Below are 10063 nucleotides of genomic sequence, written 5' to 3' on the forward strand. Positions count from 1 at the left end.
GGAGGAGGAGGAAGGCCAGCCAACTGGGGCCTTACTGTGAGTCCTGAGGGGCTGCGTGGGGTTCACACAGCTCCACCCAGGGCCGAGGACCCAGGCTCAGGCCACCAGCACAGCCCACCCAGGGCCGAGGACCCAGGCTCAGGCCACCAGCACAGCCCACCCAGGGCCGAGGACCCAGGCTCAGGCCACCAGCACAGCCCACCCAGGGCCGAGGACCCAGGCTCAGGCCACCAGCACAGCCCACCCAGGGCCGAGGACCCAGGCTCAGGCCACCAGCACAGCCCACCCAGGGCCGAGGACCCAGGCTCAGGCCACCAGCACAGCCCACCCAGGGCCGAGGACCCAGGCTCAGGCCACCAGCACAGCCCACCCACGGCCGAGGACCCAGGCTCAGGCCACCAGCACAGCCCACCCACGGCCGAGGACCCAGGCTCAGGCCACCAGCACAGCCCACCCAGGGCTGAGGATCCAGCACAGCCCACCCAGGGCCGAGGACCCAGGCTCAGGCCACCAGCACAGCCCACCCACGGCCGAGGACCCAGGCTCAGGCCACCAGCACAGCCCACCCAGGGCCGAGGACCCAGGCTCAGGCCACCAGCACAGCCCACCCACGGCCGAGGACCCAGGCTCAGGCCACCAGCACAGCCCACCCAGAGCCAAGGACCCAGGCTCAGGCCACCAGCACAGCCCACCCAGAGCCGAGGACCCAGGCTCAGGCCACCAGCACAGCCCACCCAGGGCTGAGGATCCAGCACAGCCCACCCAGGGCCGAGGATCCAGGCTCAGACCACCAGCACTGTAGCTGAGGCCTGAGGAAAGTGCATGTAACACAGTTTTCTCTGTGAAGCACATCCCAGCCTTCCTGAAACTCTGGACAGCACTTCAGCATGACACTTGGGGGCCACTCTAAACAGTGAAATCACCCACAAAAAGCACAGAAGTGCAGAAAACGTGGCACTAGGTAGACAGTAGGAGGATCCTTGTTGACACCCTGAGCTGGAAGCCACCCTCTCCCTCCTGCTCGTCCAAGAGCGCTGCGGGTACTGACTGGGGGTCACCAGTAGACCTCAGTGGAGGAAGCAGGACGGCAAGTCCAGAGTCTGTGGACAGTGAGGACGGACTCTGCCCAGGACGTGGACATCCATCGGGATCCAGGGTCCTGGAGGACGGCCTGGGCAGGACTGAAATACCAGCGCCCGCCATCCTGAGCCTTCCCACGACGGGTGCTCCCTGGGCCGACAGGGCTGCCCTGTCAGTGACGCCCTCCCCTCAGGGTAGGGCCAGGTGTCACCCACAGGTAGCCCCACCAGCTGTCCCTTGAGCAGGTAGCATGCCGGTGAGGACAATATCCCAGCAGAGGCAGGTCCACGGGACCCTCTAGGCAGCAAGAGGAGGCTGGTGGGCATGGGGACAGGCAGCGCGGCCCCTGTCTCCCCAGACCCGGCCTGAGAGCCTGCGCTGGGCGCCTTCTCACTGCCTCTCCTTGTTGGCCCCGCTCCTGGACAGGTGAGGGCACAGAGAGGAAACAGGATGGAAAGCTGGGCGCTGGTACTAACCAACTTCTATTTCCCTCCTAAGGGGAACGAGGCCCGGTTGGGAGTCCAGGACTTCAGGGGTTTCCAGGCATCACCCCCCCTTCCAACATCTCTGGGTTACCAGGTGACGTCGGTGCGCCTGGGATATTTGGCCTGGAAGGTAAGCACGGCTCACACTTGGATACAGTGGAATCTCTGGGGACAGGAGCTGGCCACGACCTGAGTGCTTGAGGGATAGAACGCTTTCGTTGTCCCCCTTGAGGGGACAAGCCAGACAGAAAAGGACACATACTGTCTGATAGGAGCTCCCTAAGTAACCACATTCACAGAGACAGAAAGTAGACAGTGGGGGCCGGGAGCCAGGGGAGGGGCAGTTAGTGTTTAATAGGGAGAGAGCTTCCACCGGGAAGATGAGAACGTTCCGAGCAGGATGGCGGTGATGGCTGCACAGCAGCGTGAATGCACCTCATGCCACTGAACTGTACACTTAAAAATGGTTAAAATGTTAACGTTTATGTTATGTATATTTTACCACAATAAAAAGCAAAGTTGCCCAGTGTTACAGACTTGCCAAAGCCGGTCCCCCTGAATGGGTGACTTTGCATCCGGCCTCCCGGCCGTGACTGTGCCTTCCTCCTGTGTACACTTGCCTTTCTTGGGACTGATGCCAACAGGTTATCGAGGTCCGCCGGGGCCACCTGGGCCCGTGGCTCTTCCTGGAATCAAAGGAGATGAGGGGAGTCCAGGAGCCCCCGGAAACCCAGGCACCAAAGGATGGGTCGGGGACTCGGGGCCCCAGGGCCGGCCTGGTGTGTTCGGGCTCCTGGGAGAAAAAGGTAAGGGTCGGTGCCCGTCGGGGGCTCCTCTCGGGGAGGCTGGCGGCGCTGGTCAGAGATGGCCAGAGCCCCTGCCCAGCCCCATGTGTCCTAACGTCCTGCTTGTCCGGAAGGGCCCAGAGGGGAGCAAGGATTCATGGGCAACACAGGTGCCGCCGGGAGTGTGGGAGACCGAGGCCCCAAGGGACCCAAAGGAGACCGAGGACACCCGGGTAAGTGAGTCTCGGAGGGGACACTCTGAGGTCATTCTGTCACAGGGACGTGGTGGTGACAGGGGTTGTTGGAAGGGCTCTGAGCGACTTCCAGGTGGGTTATCACCCACCGCACCTCTGGAGAGCGCGGTGGCTCAAAGGAAGCTCCAGAATTGGTTCAATGGGTCAAAAATGGAATAGAGACCAGAGCAAGAGAGCGGAGTGGTCCTCACGCATCATCGGGCCTCTCTTTTCCCTTTCCAGGCACCCCGGGTGCTGTGGGCGCCCCGGGGATTGCAGGAATCCCTCAGAGGATTGCCATCCAGCGGGGGCCAGTGGGTCCTCAGGGAAGGAGAGGCCCTCCGGGGCCTCAGGGGGAGATGGGACCCCAGGGCCGCCCGGGAGAACCAGGTAGGAGCAGTGCTGCGGGGCCACCCCTCGTTTCCTGTTTGCTTTGCTTTCACTTTTGTTCTCCTGCTGGAAAGCACTGGCTGAGCACCAGTGATGGAGCGTCGCATTCTTCCCGGGGCACTCACGCGTGTCTCGGTGGCTGTGCAGGTTTCCGTGGGACTCCAGGGAAGGCAGGGCCCCAGGGAAGAGGCGGCGTGTCAGCTGTTCCCGGGTTCCGAGGAGACCAGGGGCCCGTGGGGCTGCAGGGGCCCGTTGGCTATGAAGGTGAGTGATGGTGACGGGGGTGGGCAGAGGGCAGGGAGCTTCCTCCAGGCCCCGCCGTGAGTCTGATAAATGGACCGTGGTGTACGGGGAGGGGTCAGACGAGCCCCGCGATGAGCAGAGATGAGGGGCTGCACCCCGTAGCCCAGAGCCTGGGGCCCCCGCTGCAGCCTGGGTCCTGGGCAAGGCCCATATACCTGCGCCCACCCGGTGTCCCCTGCACCTGGCAGAACACCTGGCACAGAGTCCCCAGGACAGGCCGGTCTCCTTCCTTCCTCTGAGACATCTGCGGGTGCCTCAGAGAAGGAAGCCGCTGACATATTTTGAGAGACAAGATTCCTAAAGCTCTTGAAGGCCGGAAACTATGGGCTGAAAGTCACCGATTACATTACAGGAGCCGCTGTGAAGTCTTATATCATCGACTTCTTAAAATTATTTGCACGTGTGCAGGATAGGATAGGCCAGAAATAATAGCAATTCGTGCAAAAAAAAAAAAAAAAAAGGCTCGAGATTTGGTGTAATCCACCTGCGCTCGGTTTGAGCCCGTGGTGTGAGCACTGTGCTGACAGTAAAGGCGGGCTGCACGGTCAGCGCCCAGATCGCAGGAAGCACATCGCAACCCACGGCCAGGAGAGTGTAAAATGCGGGGGGGATGCAACCCGAGACATGCATGGCGGGGCAGGGGGCGGCGCATCCAGGCAAGGGGCCAAGACAGTGCCGGGTGGAGGGCACGTCCTCTGAGAAAGACAGGATCACCCAGGACGGCTGATTTCAGAGGTCTGAAGGGTTGTCCTGTTGGGGGCAGATCAGCCGTTCTGCAGCGTCAGGGCCAGAATCGGGCCCCCGGGTGGACATCTGGGGAGGTGGGCTTCTAACCTTGGGAACGGCCGCTCCCCGAAGCATCAGCAGGGGGACCTGCCGCCTGGGGTGGAGGAGGTGGGCGGGGCTGCACACGGTGCGTCCGTGGCCCTTCTGACTTCCCGATGCTATATCATTCCTGCTCAGAATGGGGCGCCCTGGGGGGACGGCTCGCAGGGGAGGCTGGGTCCCTGCCCCTTGTTCACTCCCATCATTGTGGTCCCACGTTAGGGCACGGGAATGGGGTGCGGGCCTCCCCAGGAGGCTCCTGGTCCCAAAGGGCAGAGCCACCGAGACCCCGGCCCTTGGGGAAAAGCAGAGCAGGGCTGTGAATGTCACCACGCGCGCAGCCAGCACGTGGGCTGCGGTCCACACGGCAGCTGCAAGGCGGCCTCTTTGTCTCGGGTCCCAGGGGAGCCAGGCCGCCCCGGGAGCCCCGGCCTGCCTGGCATGCCCGGCCGCAGTGTCAGCATCGGGCACCTCCTGGTGAAGCACAGCCAGACGGAGCAGGACCCCATGTGCCCCGTGGGCATGAACAAGCTCTGGAGCGGATACAGCCTGCTGTACTTTGAGGGCCAGGAGAAGGCCCACAACCAGGATCTGGGTAGGTACCGCCTGCGAGCTCAGCCAGCCCCGCTGGCCACAGTGAGGTTGCTGAGTCCTCAGAAGGCACCAGGATGCCCCCAACCTGGGGTCAGGAAGCCCACTCTGCCTCGTAGCCCTCAGCGGCCTCCGCAGGCTCCCACGGCCCAGCCTCTCGCTGCCCCATCCCCTGGAGGCTGCCAGCCGTTCCCCGGCATTCTTGCTTCTCGCCCCACAGTGTATAAGCAGTCAGGCCGGGGCCATGAGGGGCTGGGAGGCACTTAGAACCCCGCAGAGTGGATATGGGGGCGTGTGTGTGTGCTGGTATTTCTCCAAGGAAGCCTGGTTGCCAAAAGCAATTTAAAAGACCTAACAGCCCATAGAAAATGTGGCCAACACATACTAAAATCGGGGGCTTGGAGGGAGGGTGGCCATGTGTGTGGTGGGGAGATCTGCTGGGCTGAACCCGATGATCTGTGCACCTTCCCGTCCAGATAAGTTGTTTTTGTTTTTAAAGTGAGACATAGCAAACTAGAGTCAGGGCCTAAAACAGCAGAGACAGGGCGAGGCCAGCACAGGGCCCAGCAGGCCACAGACGGCAGAGCAGACACCCGGCTCTCAGCTGGAAAGCAGTCAGTGTGAAAGGGGAACTAACTCACTGTGGCCCTAACATGAAGTTGGTGGAGTTATTTGGGGGACGAGTAACCAGAGTCCCTCTGGGAGGCACCTGGGTGCCGTGAGCCAGGCCCCCAACTGGGATGCCATCGGTGGGTGCTGGGGGCTGGTGCTTTAAGACCCCCCGACACGGGCCTCACCGGGGCGCTATTCGCCAAGTCGCCCCTCCCTCTGACCCAGCCTGGTCCCGAGGTGTGCGGGAACCTCGAAGGGCACAGTGCCAGTGGAGTCAGCCCCTGAGGGGTTGGAAAGCTCAAGCCCGCCCTCCACCCCGCCCCGCGCGTGGCTGAACCCCGCCGGGGGCCTGGAGGGGCCCCTTCCCGGCACGCTCCGCCGTGACGGTCCCTCCCTGCACCGCAGGCCTGGCGGGCTCCTGCCTGGCCCGGTTCAGCACCATGCCCTTCCTATACTGCAACCCTGGCGACATCTGCTACTACGCCAGCCGGAACGACAAGTCCTACTGGCTCTCCACCACCGCCCCGCTGCCCATGATGCCTGTGGCCGAGGAGGACATCAGGCCCTACATCAGCCGCTGCTCCGTGTGTGAGGCCCCAGCCGTTGCGATCGCCGTCCACAGCCAGGACGTCTCCATCCCCCACTGCCCGGCTGGATGGCGGAGCCTGTGGATCGGATATTCCTTCCTCATGGTACGTGGGGCTTGCCTGCTCTCTCTCAGCGCACGGGCCCAGGTGCAAACTGAGTTCCTCTCCCCAGCCACATCCTGGCCTTTGTAAGACTAATCAGGGCGGTTGTTCAGGTTGTGCACTGCACAAGGGCACCTGGCCCAGGGGAGGAGTGAGAGCTGGAATACAGCCTCTGCACTTTGCTCATTGAGCCGTGTTAGGCCTGGAGCTGCCCCCACCCAGAGGGGACCCATTAATTTGCCACCAGGCCTTTGTACAGCCTTAATTAGGATAAATTTGGCTATCATGATAGCATCCCTTACAATTTTCCTGTTTACCATCAGAGGGAGAAAGGAAAGTCCAGTGGGGAGGGTGGGTCTTGTATTGCATTTATATTTATTATGACTGTCATAATTCCACTACATTGACCAGATGTCCAACGTGTTAAATATTTCGTAAATTAATAACATAATATATATATATATATAAATTATACCAAGTTTGCTAATCTTATCAAAACAACAGAAAAAAAACCTGGATTCTGGGAAGGGAAGGAGAAGACAAACAAGTGTTGATTTTTTAACATTTTTTAAGGTATTGCTGCTGCAATAATTTGAAGCAACAGGATACTAAGTTCTGTGCTGGGACAGGCAACTGTCTGCTTTTCAGGAGCTAATCATGTCAGGGGGCTTTGGTGGATGGATAGAGCTCTGGTCCCATCGAGAAATTCAAAAATGAAAAACGAGCCTCTTCCTTGTGAAGGGAGTGATTACACTGTATCCAGAAAGGTCAGACAGCCCTTCTTTTATTAGCAGTTACATCTCGAGCTGTGTCACGGGGTAAGGGATAAGCACACATGATCCTCAGTAAGCGCCTCCTGCCAGCCTGGCCCTTGACACCCCCAAGGCGGGTGACAAGAGGACCGTGGTCCCCTCGCGCCGCTGTACAACCAGGGCGGCGCTGATGGGCTGCTCACACCTTCCCTTCCAAGAACACAGAAGCACCTGCTGGCACAGACGCCGGAGAGCCAGCACATGGCTTAGTGTCCCCCTGCCTGTCTGGGGGACGGTCCCCGTCTTGTCTGCACAAAAGACACACTTTGATCCATCGCTGCCACAGCAGCAAAGACGTCGGCCCCCCCTTACCTCAGTGACCCCTCTCGAAGCTGGTCTGGCGGCGACTGTAAGTCTCCAGCCAGCCATCAGTTCACTTTTTCCTTTCGATTCAAATGAGGTCCTCACAGGCCGAGTGTCCAATGAGTGATTCTCTTAAGAGACATCAGCTGCTTGAGTCCCAAAGCCAGAGGCGTGTCCACTGAGGCGAGCACATTGGAAAACGGGTGTGTGTGTGCATGTGTGTCTGCACGTGTGTGTGTGTGTGCACGCGAGTGTGTGTGTGTGACATGCATGGGGGGACCAGCAGGGCCTCGGCTCTTTCAGGCCAAAGCGGGGCTTGAGATGCCCCATGAAGGCACGCCTGCTTGTCTCTGTCGACAACACACAGTAGCTCTGTTTGGGAACGCTTCCGCATTCTGTGAGCAGAAAACTATTCAGAGGATTTTGTTCTTTGCTGCTTCATTTGAAGAAAAGGTTAAACTGGGCTTCTGCCCAAATATCTCACAGGACAGCCTCTTCTGTGCCCTGCCCACTGTGGCTGAGGTGTTCCTGTTCTAAATTCGCGGGTTCTGACACCACACTTACCACTGGGCTTGCTGGACCGAGCCAGATGACACGTTTTAGAGAGAAGCTTTGCGATCCGGGGCCCCGCCATGCCCCTTCATAAAAGCTAAACATGTTTCTGAAACCCAGAGAAAGTAGAACTTGAAAGTGGCAAAGAAAATCCCCTCCAACACTTGGCCAGGTCTCCCAAGCAGAATCATCTCAAGCAACCAATTGCTAATTTAACAACCCTCTGATTGAAAAAAACTAATTACACTAGTATTACGTGTTCACTGTAGAAAAATCAGCAAGTAGAGCTTTTCTTAAAAAAATAATAAAATTCAAAGCACCCGTAACTCCCTCTTCATAAACGTTAGCCAAGGAGGGGGACAGGAGGCACTTCGGTGCTTCTAATTTTTTTGTTTTTTCTTTTGTTTTTTTTTGGCTGCGCCACACGGCTTGCAGGATCTTAGTTCCCTGACCAGGAATCGAACCTGGGTCCTCAGCAGTGAGAGCTCGGAGTCCTAACCACTGGACGGCCAGGGAATTCCCTGGTGCTTAATTTTAATAGACCCTCTGGTTCTGACCCACATGTTGATTTTATTTTTTTTAATTTACTTTATTGACGCATAGTTGACTTACAATGTTGTGTTAATTTCTGTTGTACAGCACAGCGACTCGGTTATACACATGTGTACATTCTTTTTCATATTCTTTCCCCTGATGGCTTATCCCAGGATATTGCACAGAGTTCCCTGTGCTCTACAGCAGGACCTTGCTGTTTTATTTTTCCTTTAAAAGAAAATATTAACGTGTCGGCATCTCTTCCGCCCCGTCCCCCTACCCTGCACAGCACACGGCCGCGGGCGACGAAGGGGGCGGCCAGTCGCTGGTGTCACCGGGCAGCTGCCTGGAGGACTTCCGAGCCACGCCATTCATCGAGTGCAACGGCGCCCGAGGCACCTGCCACTACTATGCCAACAAGTACAGCTTCTGGCTCACCACCATCCCCGAGCAGAGCTTCCAGGGCACACCCTCGGCCGACACGCTCAAGGCCGGCCTCATTCGCACACACATCAGCCGCTGCCAGGTGTGCATGAAGAACCTGTGATGTCGGGGCCGCCCCGCCGGACACGCTTCTCCAGGGGACACGCAGCCGGGGGGCCACTTTGGTGCTTATTCTTAACTTATTACCTCAGATGCCGACCCAAAAATTGACTTCATTTTTTTTCTTTAAAAAACAAACCAAAAGAATAATAAAATAAGGGCTACCAAAGGAATTCAGCACCAGCACTTCGACCAAATAACCCCGTGGCATCCAAGGCGCTGCCCACTCTCCCCACATCTGTAGGACACCCTGACCCCCCCAAAATGGAAAACCACGAACCCTCCCTCTCAGGCCATCCGTACTAGACGGTTCCACGCTCAGTGTAGCTAACTTCTTCCTGTGTATCTATGTAGTCACTGCAGTCTCAGCCGCCACTGATAACCCACTTATTGAACTCAACGGGGAGGTGTAGACAGATGAGGCCGCGCAGCCTGCGGGCTCCCGAGCTCACTCCCGCTGTTCCCACTCGGGGGGCTCCTGGGGGTGGACTCAGCCCCGCTCTCTGAGCCCCCATGGTGACAGTGCCCTCTTCTCCCAAACGCCGGCAACGCGAAGGATCCTGGTCCCCTCAGGAAGGCCGATTGTGCCTTTGGTTTTAAAAGCCACTGATGTCCGCACACCAGCGCTCACTCTCCCCAGCACCCCTTACAGACCGTTGGGTTCGGCAAAACTCACGTAGAAGCGAAGACCTTCTCACCGTCAGGTGTCAGCCAGGCTGCGTGACGGCAAACTTGTCGGGTCGGAAGTGATGCTTCCACTGCCCCCAGGCCATCCCTGGACACTTACCCTCCGTACTTTGTGCAGAATTGTATTCCTATGACTACTCCATCCTCTGTAACGACCCCCAAATAAAAGTTCATTCTGAACATTTTTATACCCCGAGTCATTGCCTGCCTAATTTTCTCAAGTCCGTAGAGCACAAACTTTGCCGTGAACCCCAAAACACTGCATCCAGGCCCAAGTGGAAGCCCTGCACCCAGCTGGGCACCGCGCAGCTGTTTTTTCCAAGTTTCAGCAGATTGAACACAAGCCTGTGGTGGTGTCATTCATTTCCCAGGGAGCTGTGTCTGTGTTTATAATGCGTTAGTGTTTATAGAAGACATCGCACCATCACCCATGGAGATTAGCAGGATGGGCACCAGTCAGTCACCAGCCCCAGCACAGCATCCGAGCAAAATCCCAGTGTTGCCAAGAAACAGCCTCCAAGACACATTTCCGGCTTCAGTTTCTCTGGAACCTGGCTGACCTTCAGGCACCCAACTCACAGAATTTATTTTTACCCTTTAAAATTCAATCTCATGTTAAACTTATCTAAGTACAATTTC

At 57.9% G+C, this 10063-nt stretch overlaps 1 protein-coding gene across 1 annotated transcript in view; it reads left to right on the forward strand.

Moving 5' to 3' along the window:
- Positions 1–9620, forward strand: part of COL4A2 (collagen type IV alpha 2 chain) — a 178391-nt gene extending 168771 nt beyond the window's left edge. Inside the window, exons 41-48 of the mRNA XM_081215095.1 lie at positions 1579–1695; positions 2210–2371; positions 2485–2583; positions 2827–2973; positions 3121–3237; positions 4505–4696; positions 5710–5996; positions 8484–9620. Coding sequence (XP_081071221.1) covers positions 1579–1695; positions 2210–2371; positions 2485–2583; positions 2827–2973; positions 3121–3237; positions 4505–4696; positions 5710–5996; positions 8484–8741 — 1379 coding nt within the window. The 3' untranslated portion in view covers positions 8742–9620. The remainder of the gene's footprint in view (positions 1–1578; positions 1696–2209; positions 2372–2484; positions 2584–2826; positions 2974–3120; positions 3238–4504; positions 4697–5709; positions 5997–8483) is intronic.
- Positions 9621–10063: the final 443 nt, after the last annotated feature.

The sequence above is a fragment of the Mesoplodon bidens genome (assembly GCF_964165515.1).
Source record: "Mesoplodon bidens genome assembly, chromosome: 17".
In the NCBI taxonomy this organism is placed as follows: domain Eukaryota; kingdom Metazoa; phylum Chordata; class Mammalia; order Artiodactyla; family Ziphiidae; genus Mesoplodon; species Mesoplodon bidens.